General features: G+C 37.7%; 1 protein-coding gene across 1 annotated transcript; it reads left to right on the top strand.

Moving 5' to 3' along the window:
* The first annotated feature begins 1100 nt into the window (after window positions 1–1100).
* LOC116242193 (desmocollin-2) lies at window positions 1101–23073 on the top strand. The gene is made up of 16 exons (XM_031612836.2): window positions 1101–1251; window positions 3348–3432; window positions 6157–6359; window positions 6782–6895; window positions 8079–8234; window positions 9141–9285; window positions 10550–10716; window positions 12142–12276; window positions 13672–13857; window positions 15154–15413; window positions 15593–15735; window positions 17185–17400; window positions 17960–18184; window positions 20424–20545; window positions 21568–21804; window positions 22575–23073. The coding sequence occupies exons 1-16, from the start codon at window positions 1210–1212 to the stop codon at window positions 22770–22772; spliced, it is 2634 nt and encodes an 877-aa protein (XP_031468696.1). The 5' UTR covers window positions 1101–1209; the 3' UTR covers window positions 22773–23073.
* Window positions 23074–23765: the final 692 nt, after the last annotated feature.

Here is a 23765-nt window from a genome sequence, read left to right as displayed (position 1 = left end):
ATTGACACTGCAGCCATTTTTTCCTGCTTCCCCTGAGTCCGTATGATGGAGTCTGGTGCAATGCTATGTGTTTATGGTGCAACCATCAGCAGAGCCAGGCTGCCGCTTGAACGTGCCATAGGGTACTGCAGCACATGGTTGTGAGCATCACACACTGCTTGTCACTGCACCCCATACCAAAAGAACTACTGCAATCCACCTCACGCTTCCCCTGTGCACTGAAGCATGTGATGCACTTGCTTGCAGAAAAGCAACCAAATGGCTTGCCCAGGGCTAGCAGGGGGCACTGCTGTGCTTTCAGCCAATCCAGCATTTCTTATGCTCATACAGATGTGCAAGGATGTTCCTGCCTGATGGAACATCCCTCCCTATCTTGACACCTACTTCATTGGTGGCCTCCTATGCTTCCAGACACAACCAGGCCACCAACCCTCTTTAATGAGCTTGAAAACACAAGCAGCTGTAAGGCACAAACACTGTGTAGAGGTTTTGTGGAATTTTTGCTGCTCAACTGATTGTTTGAATGAAGAAAAAAAATTATATTAAAATGTATGGATGGATCTACTTGATCTCCTTTTGAAGTGCTTTATTATGGGCAGATTAAAAAGAAAGCAAACAGAACTTGCTGCTCAGGTGGTAAGCCTTTAAAAGTCAGTGCTTCTTAGAAAGCCCAACTCCTGCGCGTGCAACTGAATGTCTTTCACCTGAAGCCACTCAGAAACACATAAAAGACACGCTCAGCAGGTGAAACACACCGAACAGAAAAACAACAAAACAAAGAAAAACGCGGTTGGAAAAAAAAATAAAATAAAAATGGTTGAAAAAGGGGTCGATCCTCCCGCCGGGAGCCGCGTGCGCGGTACTTGAGCGCGTCTTGGGGCTCCTCCCGGCCTCTCCCCGGGCGCGGCTCGGCGCACAGCCGGCGCCGCTGGGGCACGGCGGGAGGGGCGGAGAGCGGAGGGGCGGGACGGCGCGGCGCAGGTAGGCGGGCGTGGCCGGGCGGGGTGTCCCAGCGCCGTGCCCGGGCCGGGCATTACCGAAAAGGGAAGGAGGGGAGGAAAAAAAAAAAAAAAGTAATTAAAGTCGCCGCTGCCGCCCGCGGTCCCACCCTCCCCACCGGCCGGCTCCTCGGGCAGACGGGAGGAGGGGACAGAGGGAGACGGCCCGCCGTCGGGACACGCACTCCTCGCCGCTGCCCCGCCGCGCAGCATGGCCCGCGCAGCCCCCCGCCTTGTCCTCCTCGGCCTCCTGGTGAGTGGGGGCGGCCAGGCGTCGTTCCGCACTGCTCCGCGGGCGCGCAGCGGAGCGAAGCGTTCGAGGGGTGGGATGTGGGAGCGGGTCGCTGCGGTGGAAAACGGCGTTTCGTCCGATCGCCGCTTCCCCGAGCTGTTGTCTCTCTGCCGTGCGGTGCGCTGAGCCCCTCGGAGCGGTTCGTTGGGCCAGTGCCGAGTTTCCTGTACCTTGGATTAATTGTATTTATATTAGCGCATAGCTGTGGCAAGGCCTTTGTCGGGGAGAATCGAGAAGTTGCTCTTCTTCTTTTTCTTTCCTTTTTTTTCCCCTTACCCTGCATCACTGCTGTGGTCAAAAGCACGCAGAGATACTTTGAGCTGGGAAAAAAGATACTTGGTAGCACCAGAGCACCGAGCTTATTATTTTTGTGCCATTAGATACGGGAGCTCTATTTTTCCAGACACGCTGTGCGTTCCTGCCTTGCCGAGGTATTCATATTAAATCTCATAGAAATGCGGCTGAGTTTTACTCATCCAGCTAATTAGAAGGAAAACAAAATTTGCCTGTCACGTAGGGGAGAGAAAGCCTGCACACACCCTAGCTCCAAAAGCTGCTGAAGTGTCTTCTCTGTATAAAGTGAAAGGACGTGGTAGCTGTTTTATAGTTGTATTTTCTATCTATCTTATCATTTAAGCGTGTTTAGCCCTTTGGTAGCTCTTCAGATGACTGTCCTGGCGTTATAATTTTAATATTAGCCATCACTGATTCTGAAAATATCTTAGAACAATGTAGTAAGGTTATGTGACTTTAGTAATGTAAAAATGGTATCTGTTGGGACGGAGTTTTATCAAATATCTCTTAGTGCCGACTAAGACATAAGAGTGTTTTATATATGCATATTTTTATGTCTCTGTGTATACACATGCGTGTGTGTGTGTACATATATATATATATATATATATATATATACGTATAAAACAGCACAAACAGCTTTTATGATGCAGACACAACATTTAAATTGCTTTAATGCTATCCTTGCACTCCCCATTTCAATTTAATTTTTCTGCTAATCTTAGTTTTTCTAAGGTTTGCTAATGCCTTAAAGATTTTCAAGTATTTTTATTTAAATATAAATAAGAAAGAAGTCGTTTTCAGAATTACCGTTGGCTCTTTTCTTCTCTATACCTTTAATCCTGAAGATCTTTTTGGTAGACTCTCTTTTTTTTGCCACACTTTCATCCTGGAAGAATGAATGTACTTTAAAGGCAGAATACATTTATTTACATTTTTTTCTGTTTAAGTGGCTGTGTGATTTTTTTTTTTTTTTTTTGGATTACAATTTTAAACGTGGATAAAAACTAGATCATTATATATATAAAATCTGAAGTCGGGGCTAAATTACTCTGTGCTGAGGAGTGTCTTTGTACCTCTATATGATCCTGGTAAGGAGTTCTGGTTATCTGCTCCTTGGTTAACAACACGCCATTTGAATTTCGAGGAGGACCCCATTTTGTAACAGGTTATATGGGAGTGGTCTGCTGTCATCCACGACGTTTTATTTATGTCATATCTAATTGCTGAAGCGAGATTTAACCTGTTGAGAATGTGCTTTGAAGATGCAAAACGAGATGTATTGTCATGTGGGCTTAATAAGACACTTCTCCCTTTAATGTTCGGCATCACCGCGACTCCACCGAGTTAGGACTGGTTCACCTTTAATGCTCAGAGGCTTTGGCCCTAAATTGGCCAAGAGCGCTGCTGGGGGAAGTGTACTGCAGAGCTGTAGTTCATATTTACAGGAAAGTAATTGCATAGTCGATGTCTCCTAGTCTAAGGGAAGCTTTGTTGCTGATGCCAGTGCTGTGATTTTAGGAAAACACCACAGTGGTGGACAGGTGCAGAGCTTGGTCCTGTTCCCAGTCCCAAGTTCTGCGTGCTGTACTGCCTGATGGCTGCAGGCTGATTTCTGGACTTACCCACTGCTTGTCTTTCAAAAAACAAAACGACAACAAACTAAACAAAGGCAACTTGAGTAACAGTAGTTGTTATTTAAAATATGATGTATTTTTTTTTCCCCCTAATTTCTTAATTTGCTGTTTTTGTTTTTGTTTTAGGTATTGAGCTTGTGCTGTGACGCTTGCAAGAAAGTTACTTTTCATGTTCCCTCTGTTCTCGAGGCCAACACTTTGGTTGGCAGAGGTGAGAAGCTGCAGGTGCCCATCGTAACAGTACAACACGGCCTCTTTTCTAGGGATGCTGTTAATACTGCAGGAGTGTTTTTTTATTTAATGAAATGAATGGATGATTGCACAGCCAGTTGAACAGCTGGATCAGCCTTTTTGTGGAGGATACGCCCTGTATTTGTTACAGGTTTGAACACCAGCTCTGGGCATCCATTTGACTTGTGCAGAAATAGCTCTTGTCAGCTTTCAGCGTGCGTTTTAAAACTAAAATGATATTTAATGCTTTCAGAATTCAGAGTTCTGGGGCTTAGTATTCAGATCAGTGCCTTAATATTCCAGAGTGCACCCATAACCCACAGAGTCATTTGAAGGAGAGAGTAATCATTTGGATAATGGGAAGGGAGAAAAGAAAGCAAAACCCACACAACCCAAGAGCCCAGAAGCCGCTTGTTTGTGTGACCAGAGTGAAATTGGGCTGTGAGATTTCAACTCTGCTGGGCTGCTCAGGGCACTTGAGGAGATGAATTGCAGAGGCATCCTGCCTGTACACTCCATTGGGATGGTGCGTCTGGTATTGGATGAGTACAGTGTCCAAGGGATGGGGAGTCATAGGGGAGACCAAAGAATACACCACTCTCTTTTTTTGTTCATTATTCAAAAGTTGGCTTTTAAAGGTGTGGCATAGCAGCTGCTACATTCACCGCTGCCTGAGACTGAGTTTGAGGTTTCAGAGGTGCCCTGTGTGAGTCTCAGGATAACAGAGGTGCACACTCCAAACCTGCAACCCCCAGCCAAATTCTACAGTAGGACCAAATGCAGTGCACTTGTAATTCATCGCAATGCTGCTGTTTGGAGAAATCTAGTTTTAAAGTGAGAGTACATTGATCTTATTGTTAGATTGTACAATGAAAAGCTGATATGGCAGTTTAACTGTTTTCTGTGTTCTTGGTGTTTATATTTAAATAAATTAAACTTGATTTAAAAGTAAACTTCACATTGTTACAGTGCTGTAAAAGAAATTGCATAACATTGACCTTAAACGTTTTTTTCCCAAACTTTTAACTAGGAGTGGAATGCTTGAATGGCGTTCCTTGAATGTTTATTGGGAGTAATCGTAGGATTGTAGCATGACAATAAAATAACTCAGGATTTTCTTCAATGAAATAAAGTTTTATATGTTTCTGACTTATGCAATATATATAAGAGACTATAAAAGAAAGATCCCACAAGGCAATGACATACTGAAGATAATGCTGTTTCACATAATCATTGTAGACAAAATAACCGTTTTGGTATATTTGGAAATGCAGTGTTGCAATATGCAGCACTATGATACACTTTAAGTGAGGAGGTGATAATTCTGTTCAGAACTAAATTTTCTTTGCATAGATTGACAAGGGAGTGGAATACTGTTGCAACACTATAGAAAGGCTATGAAACGTTTAATTTAATTTAAGCAGTTAAATGGAGGACTTAGTATGGAGGAGGAAAACGAGCCATGTTTGAAACTATGCTTTCCATCTGTTCTTACATTTTTTTGGAAATTTATTTTATTTAAAACATTATCTATGTATGTAGAGTGAAATTTTGAATCTAATTTAGTCTTAGAATTTTATAGCTGTAGAAAAACTGAAAAACTCAGTCTACTGTGATACCATTGAAGAATTATTGAGGCATGCTAGTACATAGTTCTCTCTATCTTAAAACTTTTTGGTTAAAAAAAAAAAAGAAAACACAAACAAAAAAGCCCCACCAAACCCAAACTATTTTATTTTGGCACTTGCTAAGAGGAAAAAAATATTTGATTCTAAAACATAACACTAACACCTTCGTGTGTGTTGCAGAGTTGCTTTATCTAGAGCTTAGGAAAGCTCCTACATCTTTTTCAGTGTGCCAAATCAATCTTACTTAGTGCTTTGATGTTATTTAGGTTAATTTTTGCTATCCTGATTTTTGCCCCCCTTCCCTCCCCTCCCACTGTTGTGAAGAATTACTGCTGTGTATTAGTGACGTGTATTAAACTTTATTTAAGCCACAAATTTACAGCAAATGCTTTAAGAGTACTTGAGAAGTGTACTAAGATTACTTAGTACACTTCCTGACACTTCCTGTCAACTGCATGGGATTCTGTCCTTTAAATATTAATAAATTGTTGATCCATCATTTGTTCTAGAGTTAGTGTGTATCTCTCTCATCAGTCTGCCTCATAATTTAAAGGCCTTTGTCCTCCCAAGGCTTCTAAATCACATAGACCCAGTCAGTGCTTTCCTCCTGAGGGCAAATCTTCCAAGAAGTAATATCCCCATTGGGAATTTGCATTAGTTAATATCTTCACTGATTATGTGGGGCGCAGAGCACAAGAGAAATGTAATACCCACTGATCCACTAATGAAAGTGTCTGCAGTGTTCATGGCATTTATATGTATTAGTTTGTCTCTTGTTGCTTCAAGAATCCCACCAGTGTAGTAATAGTTTATTTTTGAGAGATGGGTATGAATCACCCATGTCCTTTAGGAAATACTTTCATTAAGCGCAGTAGTGGAAATTTGTGTGAACTCATTCCAAGCTAAGTGCGTGGATGAATTCTAGAGTCTGTATTTGTACTGCTTAAATGCCACATGACATGATTTTTAAAGAGATTGTGTGTCAGTAAATTTTAATTAGGGAATTATTTTTCTCTTTGAGATGGATGTTATCGTTTCACTGTTTGAGTTATTGTCTGAATCTTTTTTTCTTACAGTTAATTTAAATGAGTGCCTTCAGTCTGCAGAACAAATCAGTTCCAGTGATGGGAGTTTCAAAGTTCTGGAAGATGGTTCTGTGTATACAACCTCTGCTGTTTCTTTATCTGATGAGAAAAGGACTTTTACCATATTACTTAAAGATATTCAAGAACATGTAGAAAAGAAAATACTTATTGACTTAGAGACAGATGAAAAAAAGGTGGGCCTCTAATTCCAAGGTACCTTCCTTCTTTGGGTGTGATTGTACAGAGCATGGTTTCATGTTGGGTGGCTGTAGTTGGATTTTCAGAATTCAAATAATCAGGCAGTGCAGTCTGCACTGTGGTGTGGACTTGTGGCAGTTGCTGATTGCTTGAAAGAGGGGATGCTAACAAGGAGCTTAAAAAGGAATGTCAAGAATCTTAAAAGCCATGTTTGAGGCGTTCTGGCAGATCTTGTTTGCAGTGAATGAAAAATCTCTTGGATTACTGTCACACACACAGTCAGAAATAGAGATCTTGGAAAAACGGATAGTTAGTGTGGAAAAATGGGGTGGATGTGTGGGAAAAGCATTATGAAAGTTAAGCAAAAGTATACAGTTATGTGGATATATTCTTACCTGTCATTTTGACTCGCACACAGAAGACTAGGCATGCTAGAGATACTGTTCTCAAGCGAACCAAAAGGCGATGGGGCCCAATTCCTTCTGTTATGATAGAGAACTCACTTGGACCTTTCCCACTACAAATTCAGCAGGTACCTTTTATACAGATCTTAATTTTACAGTGCAACTTCCTTTTGTGTGATGATTATGAGGTATGAAGAACAGAAGCGAGCACTCACATATTGTCCACTGATGCCATTCCTTTTCCTCCGTTGTCTTCCTCTGTCTGTTTTATGTTTCTTGAGATCCTATAGCTGAAATAACTTGTGATCATAGAAGCAACTGAAAACATGCTACAGTTGTAAAAAGCAGAAAAGGCATACTATGAGAGGAGAGTTCTGCTTGGAAATCAATGAATCTATGAAGTGTGTAGTTTGAACAGGAAAAAATCCACAAAAATCCTATAACATTGCTTAGAAGATTTAGTAGATACAGGGAAGATAAAATTTTGTCCTCTTGTCTGTATACTTTCTGGAGTTTGGAGTGAATATCTGTAGAATTTAAGACTGAATATTGGCTGTGTTATTAGGAAAAGAATTGACAGTATGAAAACAAGCAGACATGAAAGAGAAATACAAGAACTGTAGTTATCATTAATGCATCTGCCTTCTCTAGATTACAGAATGACTGGTAGCAGATACATAGAAATGAGTGTAATAACAGAGTCTGTACAGAGCAATCATTCTACTAATCTTATCTGCCTAACTTCTGGCTTTCAGTAGATAAGGGAAGTATTTGGGGAGGGGGTTGTCTGTAAATAGATAACTGCTGATGTTACCTCCTTTCTGCTGGTAGTATGATGTGGAGAGGCTATTTAAATTGGCATGTTCCTGGACTAAGCTATAGGTTGCTTTCTTTTTCCTTTTTCTTTGCTTTTTCTTCATTAATTACAAGTCATATTCTCAGTGAATGCATTGAAACTAAAATCTTTTGAGCAGAGGCATGAATAAGAACCATCTGTATATGAATGTGTATGAATGCAGCATTTTAGAAATAGTAGATGTCAAAATTATATTTTTTCCATGCATGTTCTCATTTCTTTAATTGCTTGATGATAACAAATTTTTGAGTTTGAGTTAACTACCTATCACCACACACCTTAAGGGAAGTCAGTCTGTTTTCCTATTCTGAGAAGCCTAAGCTGCTGAAGAGAAAATAAATAAATTGAGTTCTATTTTTGTCATTGAAAATTTCTTCTTCTGCAAATGTGATTATAGAAAGTATTAGAGTGCTGCTGCTGTTTTACCTTTGGGTTTAAAAATGTGTTCTTTGTAGGTCCAGTCAGATACAGCTCAAAACTACACCATTTATTATTCTGCAAGTGGACCAGGAATTGATCAAGATCCAAAGGGCTTGTTTTACATAGAAAGAGAAACTGGAAATATCTTTGCTACTCGTGCAGTAGATCGTGAGCAGTATCCAAGTTTTCAGGTACTGGGCTCCATAATGTAAATATAGTTACATCCTTTATTTCTCTCTCTCTCTCGCGCGCGCGTGTGTGTGTGTGTGTGTGTGTGTGTGTGTGTGTGTTTGAAAGGGTTACAGGGGAGACATGGAGCAGACAGGATCTATGATCAGCTGTCTGTTCAGAGTGGTGTGTCTGGTGTTGGAGAGATGAAACAGATGACAAATACAGAAATAGCTGGTTATTCAGATCGGAGCTTTGCTTTTCACTGCCTAGGCTCTAATTACAGCACAGTTGCAGTGTGCTTTTGGATTTGCATCACTTCTAGGAAGAGTTCGAAGTCATCCCAGAGTTTTTCAGGGAGAGTTGAAAAGGTCTGCGTAGAAAACAGATTATGACAAATTCCAGATGACTCTACTTTTGAGCTTGCTGTTTTGTTAACAGGGTAGAGTGCTCTCTCTACTGGCTGAGAAGCGTAAGAAGGCAGCTAGTAGAAATAACAGCTTCAGAATAGCTGGGTAATTTGCACTACCTATTTTGGTATTTACAAGTATGTTGTAACAGATAGTTTAGCTGCTTTTCTTGATTGTGTTCTAAGTAGCAATAGTTACATCTGAATTTTTAGTAGTGCTGGAGTTGTTTCAATGATACGTGAAACACTGTGTTCAAAAGACTTGGAGATATGTTTGAGAAAGTTGGGTGGGAAAAGTGACTCAAATATTGCTGATAGTGAGGGAAATGAAAAGTGGAAAGATTTGAAAACAGTTCAAGTTTTTGTGTTGCCATCACTTCCCCTTCTGCTTGGCTGGTTTTGAGGAGGGCACAGTTGAAATGGTACATTTCTTTTTCTTGACTCCTCCAATGAGCTGAAAGTGTAATAATACTTCATGGTGCTTAAATATGAGATGAGTTACTGAATTTTTGTCTTACAGATCATTTGCTTTGCAAGCACTCCAGATGGTTATTCACCAGAGGTACCCCTTGTGCATACAATCAGAATAGAGGATGACAATGATAATGCTCCATATTTTACACAGGATGTTTTTGAGTTTTGTGTCCCTGAAAACTCCAAGCCTGGTAAGAATTGTTTCAAACTGATCAGCACAGTTACCATTACTCATCTCAATTATGTAGTAATGTGTTGTTTGGTCCAGTTCAGTGGGATTTCTGAAGTAATATTTCTTTACAGCAAAGACTGAATTTTCAAAGAGCAGCTCAAAAAAATTTTTTTAAATGATCAGAAATTCAAAAAAGCATTAAAAAAAAGTGAAAAATAATGTGTCAATTTTTTTTAGAACAGAGATGATTCAGTATTCTTTAAACAGTAACATTTTTAAAAATTTATCCACAATGAACTGCCTCCATTAAATGCTTTGATCGCAAAGAACAGCACAGAGCAACAATTTTAAAAGAATAGTCTCCTACAGAACTAAGTTAGTGGTATTTGAAGGTGTGAAATACTTTTGATTTAAGATTACATGTGTTGGTTTTGAATTAAAGTAGGACACTTTCTGTCTGTGCAGCAGAAGATCAAAGAATGATAGAATTACCAAGATTAGAAAAGACTTGGAAGATCACCTAGTCCAACTGCCCACCTACCACAAATATTTCCCTACTAAACCATGTCTCTTAGTACCACATCTAAATGTTTCTTGAGAACACATTAAAGGCTTGTTTCCACCCATGCTCATAGAAAGGCAGGGATTTGCCTGTTGCTAAATTCAGATGTTACAAAGAAGAAAAGCAGGGAAAAAGGCTGGCCACAGAGAAAGAATGGAAAGGTAGTGGTTTGCCATTCCTGCCATATCCTGGACTGGGTGTATAGAGTTAGGAGAGTCTGACATGCTTCACAGAGAAGAAGGCAGTATTTTCACATTCACTCTCAAAGCATCAGTGGCATTTAATTCTCTGACCTCTTCTACTTTCAACTGGTTGAGTTATGGGTTAACAGTGAAGTCCAGACTGGGTAAGCAACCTGCCCCAAGAGGCAGTGCTGCAATTTTGACTGTGTCAGAAATCACTGAACCTCCACTTCAGCTGTGTTCAGTTAGAAGTAGCTGAAATCTAGACCATTTATATTTCTTTTGATTATTCTTTTGTCAATAATTGCAACATTGTTTGAGAAGGAGGAAGAAATAGAAGATTAAAATAGTCAATTTTACACTATTATCATATTTTCCATACTGTGTTTTTTTTAATTGTGTTTTCAATACCACTTGGGTTTAAACCTAACAGAGAGTAGCTGTTTTTACCAATCCAAAATAGAAATACCTCTTCAAGTAATGTTTACCTATTTGTAGTTTTTTTTCTGTAACTTAAAATTGCTGTATTGTGTTCACAGGTATAGTTGTTGGAACAGTGACTGCAGAGGACAGAGATGAGCCGTATACTCTGCATACTACTTTGAAATACCGCATTGTGTCACAAGCTCCTTCAGTAACCCCAGCGTTTTCTTTGCATGGTGACACGGGTGTCATTACTGTGTTATCGCCACAGCTGGATAGAGAGGTGATATTTCCTGAAGTATATTTAGCACTAGATTTAATGCACACATCTCGCTTCAATCCCTGGCATGAGAATCAACAGATAAAGAATTTTTGTTGCCTCTTTCTTTGTCTATCCAAGTTTCTAGCTAAACTTGGTAGGGAATCTCCTGCTCCTCTCCTGTTCAACACTGAAGAGCTGTGGATTCTTACTCTTTCTCTGTTCATGGATCTCATGGCTGCTCTTTCCTCCTAGTCAAGCTCCACATGAGATGCTGCCTGCTTCTTTACAGGGAAGATGAACAAACTTTACTGCATGTAGTCAGTCATCCTGCACTCAACAGAAATTTGTAAAATCTAACCAGTAATGCAGTGTTTCCTGAGATAAATGCACTTATAACAACAACAAATGCATTTATTGTTGTTGGTTAGCTTTCAAATAAGCAGCACAGAGAGGTTTTACTTTTTATCATGTTAGGAGTTTTTTGGATAAAAGGTTATGTGAGAGATTCTTTGCGTTAGAAAAACAGGCATATGTGATTCGAAATAATATTTCTAGCGTAAGATAGATGTTCTAGTAAAAAAAGAAAAGAAAAAATGCTACAACCACATTTTTTAGGATAAAATTAATTGTAGTCTGGAACATTTGTTAGTTTGTGGGTGGAAATCCACATTAACAGTGAATTGCAAAATTGTGCACTTGCAGGCACATCGGGTACAGATTTTCTAGCAAGAGAAAAATGCAGTGACTGAATAATACTGTAACTGCTAAGGAAGCAGTGACAGTGACTGCTGAAGAAATTAAAGTTTGAAATTGTTCACTACTTATCTTTTAACAATAAATCTATGAAGTGAAACAGGAGATCTTTTTCTTTTACCCAGGAAACCTAATGCTTTCAGGTATTCTGCAGGGGGGTTACTGTCTTGATTTGCAAGTACCTTCTTTGTGTCCAGCCCATAATTTCCTAGGTTGCTCAGGTATTGTAAGTTTTTTTCAAAAAAAGACATTCTGTTGTAGTGACTCAAGTCACTGATTTGAGAGAAATAAGCTTAATGAAAAGTAGTCAAGGACTGAAAGTGCTGGAAATGTGGGAGAATGCTCTGCAGGGGAGAATGAAAGAGAACAGATAAGGGCACATCATTTGAGTCCTCCAAGCTATCAGATACTGGGAAACAGAGGTGTTTGTGGATGTTCTGGAGAGCTTTATTTGATGCAGGATGTAGCTTATGCTTTCTAACAGATTTTGAACTGAGTGCTGCTCAGCACTATTTTACTCATTTTCCTTCTGGAACTGTAGGGAAGATGCTCCAGATTCAGTCCTGTCGCCTGCAAAATACAACAGTGCACTCTGGAGCTGAGTTGCAGAACAGGAATAAAACACTTATTTCTGTTGTTGTACTTAAAAAAAAAAAAAAAAATCCAACTTCTGTCTACTTTTGTTCTTTTCAGCTGGTGTCCACGTACACTTTATTAATTGAAGTGAGAGATATGGCAGGTCAGCCTTTCGGGTTGTGCACAACAGGGACAGCTGTCATTAAGATTGAAGATACAAATGACAATGCACCAACTTTTAAACAGTTGCAAGTAAGTCTTCGTAAATTAAGTGTCTGTAAAGGGTGAAGAAATTATTTTTATCACCTTTCTAATTTCCTTATGGATGTTCCTTCAAGTATGATTTTGAATGTCTCAAGACAGTTGATGCCAACATAGACCTTTGTGAATGCCATATTGGTTGTTATGTTGTTTGGTAATTAGACCTGCTGCTTTATTAGTTGTTTGAGTCAGTGGTCTAATATGACTGTTGGGAGAAAGCTAACGTGAGTAATTCACTTCTAGCAACGTGTGATCATAGAAATCTTGTAATTTAACCATATTATGATTTTGTAATTTTTTTTTTAAGGGGTAGGGATGGAGAGACAGATTGACTCCTAAGCATTTTCATGACCCTATTACCTTTGACCAGCCTCTGACTGACTACTTGTGTTAATGTCAATTAAGTAGATGCAGGGATTTTCATTTCATTATCTTCCCTTCTTCATTCACGTTTTAACATAAAAAAAAATGTTGGCTGCTAGCTTTCAAAAGTTTTTGCCAGGAAACAAAGCTGACGTTTAATTGCTAAGTTAATTTCTCTTTTTAGAACTCAGTATATCTCAATAAGCATATTTACAGCTGAAATGCTGTAGAAGATGTTGGTATGAAAATGGGTAAAATACAGTATTGAAGAAGAGCAGGTCTATACATGTACATAATACACGTACATAATCTTTTCTTCCTGCTACTGTAGGTTATCAACAATATTAATTCAGAACCAGTCTCATCCTGCTTCTTGAGCTTGTACAGAATGACACAGCTCTTTATAAAAAAATATGTATATATATGTATTTATTACCAAAGGGCTTTATTTATATATATGTATTTATATATATGTATATATACATATATATAAATAAAGCCCTTTGGTCCATTGTCATCCAAGTAGAGATGTATTTTGCCTTTCTTCAAGTTCTTACGATTTGTTTATATATATATATATATATATATATATATATATATATGTTTATATATGTGTGTATATATATATATATATATGTTGTTTTTTTTTATTTAAGCTGTGGCATTTTTTAATGCTGTTCTTAATTGCACTGTACATAGATAAGTTACATCAGCTGCAGATGCTCAAGAGAACCATGCTCACTTACCTTTCCTGGAAGGAGAATTCCAGGCTTTACATCATTGATAGCTGGGAGTAAGAGAGAGCTATGCTGGTAGGAAAGGGTTCATGTTTCAGTCAATGTGTGAGGGAGATGTGGGGGAAGTATGTTAATGCACTGAAATGAAATAAGTCACTATACTGGTGTGGTAAATTGGTTCTTTAAGTGCAGCATTGTGGTCTAAAGTTTTAATTACAGTGTTGTTCACTCCCGAAGTGGTGTTCTATGACTTAAAATTAACTATTTTTCTTTTGATAACTCCAAGTATGAAACACAAGTGGAAGAAAACAGAGTGAATGTAGACATCCTGAGAATTTCTGTTGTTGATGCCGATGAGTTTGGAGCACCTGGCTCCACAGCTGTGTATGAAATTATAAGAGGAAATGACGACCACACTTTTGAAATTACAACAGACAGAAACACAAATGAAGGAATACTTTGTGTTGTTAAGGTAAGTAAAAATGGGACTTTGTAGAGCAACATTTTTATCTTTAGTTGTTGCTTTTAAAACCAATAACGTAGAACTCAGAATACTCCTCGTGTGTGTGCAGAATTTGAATTATTGCTCTGTGTTTCACCGTCTAGCAGAGCATAGTGACTTTTCCTGGTCCCACGGTTTCAGTTGTTGAGATATAGGGGTGTAACCTATCCTTCATGGACAGGTTTTTGACAGAAGTGAGAGTGTGTATAAACAGGGGGGTGAGGAGCACCTCCTCCAGCCATCTTCTTTCTGGGAGGTGATTAAATTTACTACCTTCTCTTAAAAATTTCCAGGCTTTGTTTTTCAGAGTAGTGACTATAGGTTTGCTTTTCTGGAGGTGCAGATGTGAGATAGAAGTTTTGCTCTGTATGTACTCCCTTTGCCTTTTAGCATCTGTTTGACATCTGTAAGAGCTGTGCAATAACAAGTAACTATTAAGGAACAAAGAAAGCTAATATTAACATTTGAAGGTGTCAGTGATAAGAGTAGAGAAGCTATCATGTTTTTTTTGTTGTTGCTGATAATCATTCAAGTTTTTCATTTGGGTTGTTAGAGTTATGGTACTATGGTTAGGTTTCAATTAGACTTTGATCTTTGAGGTCTTTTCCAACCTAGCAATTCTATGATTCTGTGATAAAGCTGTGTCTGTACTTTCTTATATGTAGCGTAGATCTGTAGTACACTAGAGTGTATTATAATTTCAGGATATAGATAACTGTATTAATGGCATAAGATGTCCTTGGACAATGTATCTGAAGAGTTACATTTGTAGATACTTGCTCGTCAGCCCTACAAATTAAGATGTATTTGCAGCATATGCTGTTTTACCGGGAAATAAATGTAGGTGCTGGCATGAAGCATGATTGACTTGTCCTGGAAAGAAAATATGTCCAGTTTGGTCTAGGAGGAGAAAGTCCTTCCACATGTCTAGTTCATATTTCAGTTCTGTTGGTAATTCACTAGCAGAATATTCATCTAAATATGTATGGTGATGCTGATTACCTTATTAGGGACTATTTTGCAGGTTCTTTTCTTTGATAAACTTAAAACGTGACTTGTTTAATGGTTATTGTTCATGTCTTGTCCCTTTACTGTGTCTTAAGCTGGATGTTCCAGAGTGATAACTGATTTCTTTTGTAAATAAGTTTACACAGTTTTACTTAATAACAGTTAAGAGAAAACAGTGCCAAGTTTTATATTGATTTGAAGCAGGAGGGGAAAACGTTTGTGTGTTTGTGTATTTATATGTTTGTATCTCTGTTTCAGGGGCTGGATTATGAAAATGCCAAGCAAAGGATCCTCGTGATTGCAGTCAACAATGAGGCACCCTACATGCTGGCACCACATTCACAACAAGTTGTTCAGAGCACCTGCACTGTTACAGTGAATGTCCTAGATATAGATGAGGGACCAGTGTTTAAACCCTGTTTCTTCCGCATGGACGCTAGTGAATGTGATGACATTGGGACAAATATTGGGAAATATCTAGCAGAAGATCCAGAAACTGGAAACAGCGAAGGCATCTGGTATGAAACAGTGTTGTCTACTAGTTTATTTGGAGTAAAGCAAGGAGGGGTATTGGAAGGGGGAATGTTCGTGTGTGTGTGTATGTAAATACATGCATTTGTGCAGGCATGTGTGTATATGTAAATATTCGCGTGTGTATTTGAGATCTTCATCTAAACATGGAAATTATTCTTAACAGCTACAAAATACCACCTGGACAGTGTAACTGGGTCAATATTGATGAAAAATCAGGTGAAGTCAGAACTGTTAGAGTCTTGGACCGAGATCTAGGAGAAGTCAAACGAGGCCAATGCAATATCACAGTCCTCGCAATAGACAGAAGTGAGTACTAAATGTTGTCATCATCATCTGTACTTTGTAGAAGAATTTCTTGTGCAAATTTAGCATAGCTACAGCTACATTGATTCAGACCTGATGTACGCTTAGCTTGTTGTCTTACTTTTGGGATGGCTCTTATCAATTGCTGTGGTAATATTATTACCCTCCAATGGCAGGAGTTATTTTTATCCTTCCTGTGCTAAAGCATCAGCTGGAATAAAAAACATATCTTGAGAAGTTGCTGTACAGCTAGGTATCATAACTGTCTCCAAAGCTTAGATATTAAAATTACATGTAAACTACACCAATTTAAATTGTTTAGAGATTCTGTTGTAGAAACATATATCATGCTTATTTTATATACAATTAGGTATTTCTGGTGATACTTTTAAGAAGTAAATTTGATATAATTTCTTTACAACACACAAGCATTTACTGTTCTTAAATTAGAAAAAATTCAGATTAGGATGGATAGATTCAGTTCTTACATGTAGGCTTTGGTGATAAAGTGCACTTCATGGCTGAAAGAAGAGTACCGTATCTGAAAGGGTTCAGTGTTTCCAGGGGAGGGAGCAATGGGTTGTAGAGAAGCATATTCTCCCTCCAGGAGCAAAAATACTGGAAGTTTTCCCTTTCTGCTTTTGTCTCTCAGTTTGTCATAGCCTCCTTTACCTTGTTTCTTATACCCTTCTTTACTCATCCTCCTGTTAGAGCAGTGTATGTACTCATGTAAGATGCCCGTGAACAACAAAATAAACTCTGTCCACACACAAAACATGGAACTTTGGGACATCTTAATTTGGTAGTACTCTTTCTGTTTGTACCAATACGTATTGGTGCAATTAACTATGACCAGATTACACAGCTGAAAAGAGGCAATTTTCAAAGCAAGTCAAGGGATTTCTGTATGGGATCCTGAACTACATAAAAAGATGCACTTCACCTTGAGGATTTGATAATTCAGATTTTTATTTTTATATTTTTCCAGTGCAGACTTAACTTGAAAAATCGTCCTGTCTTTGTCACCCATGAGAGAGGGCAAACTTGCAATTGCAGACTTTCTTCTACCTTGTTCCATCTTTCCTGTTTTTTTTTTTTTTTTCCCTTCTTTACCCACTTGAGGATAGCACATGAATGACACTGACTGGCAATTTATCTCTGTCACTAGAAAATACAAGAAATACAAGTTCCTTGCCAATCTTGCAACTTTTTTTTTTAATTCCATTTAGCAGTTTTCAACAAAGTGTTCTGTTGTATGATCAGTCAAGCAAAGATGAGAAGTGGCCAAAAAAAAAAGGCCCTCTCTGCTTTAGGCCAAATCCATGGCTGCTTTCCACCTTCTCAGCTTGGCTGTTACAGTTAATGATACTTCATTGTGTAAATTAGGACTAGAAATAAAGAAATGAACGAATATTAGTATTAAATGGCAAAATAATTATTTTTATCTCGTAGATGGCAAAACAGGCACTGGAACCCTTCAAGTTGTCATCCAGCCATGCGACAGGAGTTATCCACGAATTATTACGACTGACTATATAATGTGCAGAGACAGAAAACCAATCTGCCTCAGTGCAGGGGATGGAGATGAGACTTCTTACAGCATGCCCTTAGTCTATCGCATGACTGACCGTAACTTGGGTTCCATGTGGAAGATAACACGGCACAATGGTATGTTGGAACTTTCTTCTCAGTTTTATTTTGCCCTTCAGCTGTGGTCACTGGCTACTTAATTTGTTAAGCAGAGCGGTAGACTAAATGGATTTCACTTCCCACTGAATATGGTTATTCTCATTGGATATAGCAACAAAACCAAAGAATGGAGGAGATATAAACTGAGATTTGGATTAATTTTTTCCAGTTACTGGAAGTGCTTTTAATATATGTCAGTTCTGCTGACAGTCTTTACTAGCATACTTAAACAGTGTAATTTACTGTAGTGAACTGTGTTGACTTCATAGCTTTAACTTAAATGTTTTTAGGAGAATATATGAGGGTTTTGCTTTTCAGTTTTACTGTTTAGAAAGCATAGAAAGTATAAATTCTTAAAAATATCACATTCTGCATGTAGTTCAGTGTCAATACTGATCAGTCAAAACCAGCTTTAAACTAACTAATATGGATTTGATACTGGCTTAACTGTAAGAGTGAAAGATTGTGTTTAGAGCCCAGATGTGACAGTGGGACTTCAGATACTGTTAACACTATCTTTTTGGTTTTTTTTCCCCAGAAAAGTCTGTGTATCTTTCACCAAGGGGTGATATTCCATTTGGAACATACACTATTCCTGTCAGCGTATCTGATAGTTCAGGAAGGCAAGGAATCAGTGAAATTACAGTTAACTACTGTGATTGTGTTACTCCAAGTGATTGTGGAGCTCCTCGTAGTGCTGGGAGTGTTACTCTTGGTGTGTGGGCCATCCTTGCAATGATCTTGGGATCACTGCTATTGCTTTGTAAGTATACTTTTTTTTACCAAGTACAAAACACTTTGCTCAAACTTGATTCAGACATCTTTGTGCGACTCTTCTGTAACTCTAATCAGTAGTTTACTGCACGTACTCTGTATCAATATCAAAGGCTTCTAGCTCTCATCTTATCCCATAGTTTGTGTGTGTATTTTTGCTTATTATTCTTAAAAGAACACTTTATGATGTTCTACGTGTTCATGTTAGCAAGATCAAAAAATTGTGTTCTGTGTTTTAACCAGAAGGGGATGGGATTTATAGCAATTATTGGATCCTGCTGTCAGGTGAGTATTGCAGTTTGTTCATGGGGAAGTTTACAGCTGACTTTGGCATGCACATTTCTATTTGTAAGAATGCAAAAATCAATTTCCTAACTTTTTTTTGTAACCTTTAATGCATTCTGGATTAAATCATAGAGTCCGAGACACTGCATCTAACAAGAAGTTTTACAAGAGCCAGCATAATGTTGAAGGAAAAGTTTGATTTTTCCATAGCAGAGTAAACTCTTGAGTACAGTTTGTGTTACTGAAGTTGCTCAGGGACAAAGATTCTGAGCAAGTCAATATTGTTGTTAACCAGTGAGATGGACAACTTGCCTTGCCCCTCCTCAATTTCAGCTAGCTATTCTTACTTACATACATCACTTGGACCTGTTCACTTGTTTGAGGTCAGATAGTTCTGTGTTTTATCTAAATGAGTCAAATTCCTGAACTCATGGCACAGCCAGGAGGGAATTATCAGATGTGAGGATGCAGAGTAGGGGAACAGTGTGAGATGTTGAGTAGCTTTTTGTCCCTGCCCCTTGAATGCATCCACCCGAGATATACTTGTTGCTTTATTGTGGTTAGGCTTTACTTAGTGTAGTCTGTGCTCAGTGTTTTTACAGTTTTTGTTTTCACATCTGCCAGCACTAGGAGGTGACCCACTAGAATCACTGGTGCAAATCTTGCTGATAGCTGCAGCAGCTATATGAGCTTCAGAGTGGCTCCTAGGCAATTTCCATAGAAGCTTATATATTTAAAGAGGATTGCTCTGTGAGCAGTTAGGCAGAACTGATTTATTCCTTGTGGATTTCTTTATTCTTAAGCTAAAAACTAACGAGAGCATTGTCATTATGGAATCATAGAATAGCCTGGGTTGAAAAGGACCATAATAATCATTGAGTTTCAACCCCCCTGCTGTGTGCAGGGTCGCCAACCAGCAGACCAGGCTGCCCAGAGCTGCATCCAGCATGGCCTTGAATGCCTCCAGGGATGAGGCATCCACAACCACCTTGGGCAACCTGTTCCAGTGTGTCACCACCCTCTGTGTGGAAAAACTTCCTCCTAATATCTAAGCTAAACCTCCACTGTCTCAGTTTAAAACCAATTCCCCCTTGTCCTATCGCTATCCACCCTGGATAGTTGTTCCCACTTCTGTTTTATATGCTCCCTTCAAGTACTGGAAGGCTGCAATGACATCTCCTCGGAATCTTCTCTTCTCTAAGCTAAACAAGCCCAGTTCCCTCAACATTTCTTCACAGGAGAGGTGCTCCAGCCCTCTGATCATCTTAGTGGCCCTCCTCTGGACCTGTTCCAAGAGCTCCATGTCTTTCTTTTGCTGAAATATTTGAATGAAATATTTAGTTTTGGAGGGGTTAAATTGCTCTTGATTCTTTTATACGAATCTGAGTCTTACACAGAGTATTTCTGTAAGAACAGTAAGCTGAATTCAAGGTATAAAGATCACTCTGATTCTGATCACTCTGTAATATACTTGAAATCTTTCAGGATTCCTGTCATCCTTTCTGTGAAGCAGAACTTTCTGATACTGGGACCCTAAGCCAACATATTACTTAAGGCATAATTTGACACTGCGTATCCATACACAAAATATGTATGCTGTACACATCTCACATAGGCATAAGATATGATTTTTCAACTAGATTTTGTTTTTGTATTTTATTAATGCAAAATGTTGCATTTTGCAAGCTTGCATTTATTCTGGGGAAATCAAAATATATTTTACAGTTCAACAGTTTCACTATAGTGTCAAATCCATGTAACACTTGAAAAAACAGTATGTATTTGTACACTTTAGAGTATGGGCATTTTCATACACGGTATTATTTTTTAATGACATTTGATACATAAGCATTTAGGTCTAACACAACAAAGTTTGCTTTCAGACAAAAGCAGATAAGTAAGTAAACTTCATAGCATCTTTCTCACTTATTTCTTCTTTGTAGTAATCCTAATTACGATTTGTGGCTGTTGTGGTGCTGGGGTAATGCACAGGCAAGTGACTGATGATTGCGCCAATCACAACTTAATCATTTCAAATACAGAAGCTCCAGGAGAAGAAGTGATGGTAAGTTGTCCGTTTACTTCAATGTAGAAACATGTAATGATGCCATTGTATTTCAGTCTGAGGAGAGACCTATCAGCAAATAAGTGATTTAGTAATGGAGATAAGCAATGAACAAAGGGATCATTTATATGCTTTGGTATTTTACAAGAATTCATAAATTCTTACTTCAGGCAGAGTTATTAGCACTGTATATATTTAAAATAAATAATGTTTTTTATTACAGAAGCTGCTTCTTGGCTATTAACAATTCTTCCAAACTTTAACTGTTGAGTTGGAAGTTCTAGTTGAAAATTATAATGTCACTTTTTAAAACAAGATTAGATGGGAGTTCGCTTTTTTGCCCATGTTGAATGCGTGCAAAACATTGTTACTGTTCCTTGGAAAAGGAATTTTAAATTTAGCACAAAATCATTGTGAGTAATTATATCCCTTCTCTTCTGTCCTCCACCGACAAAAAGATTTCTTTAAAAACCATTGAGCTTACTTAACATGAAAACCAAGAAAATCTCTTCTAATGATGACAAATGTCAATTTTATTACTGCTTATAAAATATAATGTAGTGTATAATTTCTGTGATTACATACTAATTTCTCCTTTTTTTCGTGTGATATGCAAACTTTATGAATAAAACAGAATGAACTTCTTCATATGACTGTATATCTGATCTAATAAATTACAGGTGGTTGATTTTGCAAACCAAACATTTTATGTAATATTGTAAGAAACTAACGTGTGGGTTATAGTGCACCTTTCATCGGGATAATGATTGAGTTGTGGGATCTAGTTTCATATCCAACTACAGATTTTCGTCTCATCTTAATATCTTTCTCCGAAGACCTCTTATTGATCTTTATAGACTTCAGTTCTAACGGTGGCTTATTGTTCAAAATGTCACTTTGCGAAACTGAGCACTTCAGTTTTTAGCATGGAGAGTTTCTGATTGCTGTCTTTTTAATTTAAAAAATACAGTAAAAATAATAATGAAAACAAAGGTTTCTCCACTGTTAATATCTTTTACTAGGATCACAATATAATTCCTCTACAAACTACTGATCAAGTAGGATGTGGAATAAAAACAGGAGATCAACAAACATTTGAAATGGTAAAAGGAAGAGGGCATACCCTGGAATCAGTCAGAGGAGGTGGACATCAGACGCTGGGATCAGTCAAAGAAGGAGGAGGAGGACAGGCTATGGTGGACACATGTAGATACTCCTATTCAGAATGGCATAATTTCACACATCCTCGTTTAGGAGAAGTAAGTATTCCAACAGTGGTTTCCTAGAGTGTGGGTTATGATCAGTGTATGTAGTCTTCTCAAGAAAGGCATTTGGGCTAGAAAGGCTTTGTTTTATTCTTTTTTAGCTTGCTTGTTTTTCTTTTCTTTTGCTTGTCTGCATCCTGTTTTGGAATATTTCACTTTCAAGAAGTCCTTTTATATATTTTGAGACATAAGCATAGATAACTTTCTTTTCATGGCTTAAATTGTAAAAGGTATGCGTTTTTTTAATTAGAATATTTAACTTCATTGATAATAATTACTTAAGCTTTTATGAGTTTATTTTTGTTAATTTGTTTGCTTTTATTCTAACTGCTTGCTTGTGCTAACTTACACCATGATACTTATCTTAGCAATGGTGTAGGAGTGTATGTACAGCATTCGAAATGTAGTTACTCTGTGCTTTGGGGATCAAAAACTCACTCTCACTACTTGTCTAACTACTTTTATGCATCAGTTGTTCAGTTTTGAGTGGATTGTAGTTATCTGACTGGTTATTTAAACAGGTTCTTCCTCTTCTATTGTTACATACGTAATTAGTAGAAATGATTTCTTTATTAATATTTATATTTTATAATCTTAATGATATAGACCAATCATGTGCATTTTTTGTATGTAGGAATCCATTAGAGGACACACTCTGATTAAAAATTAATCAATGAAAGGTAAATCAAAAGAAAAATTATTTTTCTGCAATACTTTTAGAATAACAATTTAAGAAAGTAATAATATTTTCTTTTCCTATGCAGAAGGTGCATCTATGCAGACAGGATGAAGAACAGAAACATTCTGAAGATTATCTCCTTTCATATAACTATGAAGGAAAAGGATCCTTGGCTGGTTCTGTAGGCTGCTGCAGTGATCAGCATGAAGAAGAGGCACTTGACTTCTTAGATCAGCTGGAACCCAAGTTTAGGACATTGGCAGAAACGTGTATAAAAAGATAAACGTCTTTCATGGTGCTGAAAAAAAAAACTGTAAATAAGTGGCTGTCCTACTTTTGTGCTATTAGGTATTTTGGAATTGAATGCAACAGATTCTTCCACCTCTTGCTTTCTGGGGGAAAAGTTTACCAAAATTTAGTGAGTGTAACACATTAAATATACGGCATATTTTTTTTACCTACTAGACATCAAAAGTAAGGGACTCAGAACATTTTTTCTTTAGACTACGTTCATAGAGTGATACTATTTTCCATTTAGTTTTTACTTCCTATTCTTTGTGGTTGCTTAAAAAGCAAAACTTAGTGCCGTTAATGATAGTTTCATCCTTGAGATCTTACTTTTTTTTTTTTTTTGCTTTGGAGTAGGAAAGCTTTTCTCTCTGTTTCTTTGTTTTCTTATAGATCTGTAGAAATAAAACCAAAGATATTACTGGTGGATATCAAATACCTTGTTAATTTTTAACGTTTGAACCAAGCATATGTGAGATACGAAATGTTTTCTCATGTTAAAATAAAAAATACTGATGACTACACTGGAAAACTTTATATTTTGATTGAAAGTTAAATATATATATTGTATATATGTAAAATAATATTCAAAAATATATTTTTCTCCTAATGGGTTACTACCCATCAAACTTGCTATCCTAAGGGATCGATGGCATCAACACATAGGATATCAGCATTGTATGCGCATATATATTTTTCTTTTAAGGAAATAAGAAATTTAAAAAAAAAAAAAGGAAACAAGGGGTAACTATTGTACTTAAAATGAATGCAAGACAATTCTCATGTTTACTTGATAGAAGTTTGTACCTCAGTTTCTTGTGAGTTTTAACATAGTATCATTAAAGAAATGAACATTGCCAAGAGTTTTGTCCAGCGTAGTTACCACTACCTTCTTTACTCCTCTAGTTGTGGACGTCATGAGACTTTCTTTCTGTAAGGAGAATTGGCAGAAGATGCAGCCCAAATGGTCTGAACATGTACTCATTAA

This window comes from Phasianus colchicus, chromosome 3 (assembly GCF_987193195.1).
Source record: "Phasianus colchicus chromosome 3, bPhaCol1.hap1.1, whole genome shotgun sequence".
Taxonomy (NCBI): Eukaryota; Metazoa; Chordata; class Aves; order Galliformes; family Phasianidae; genus Phasianus; species Phasianus colchicus.
The sequence above is the reverse complement of the archived record's forward strand: the minus strand, read 5'-3'. Positions and strand labels throughout refer to the sequence as shown.

Excerpts from the sequence above, each read along its gene's own strand:
- LOC116242193 (XM_031612836.2), top strand. The coding sequence starts at position 1,210 with ATGGCCCGCGCAGCCCCCCGCCTTGTCCTCCTCGGCCTCCTG. Across the intron at positions 15,736-17,184 it reads AGTCCTCGCAATAGACAGAA|ATGGCAAAACAGGCACTGGA; the intron begins GTGAGTACTAAA and ends TTTATCTCGTAG. Across the intron at positions 20,546-21,567 it reads CTCCAGGAGAAGAAGTGATG|GATCACAATATAATTCCTCT; the intron begins GTAAGTTGTCCG and ends ATCTTTTACTAG.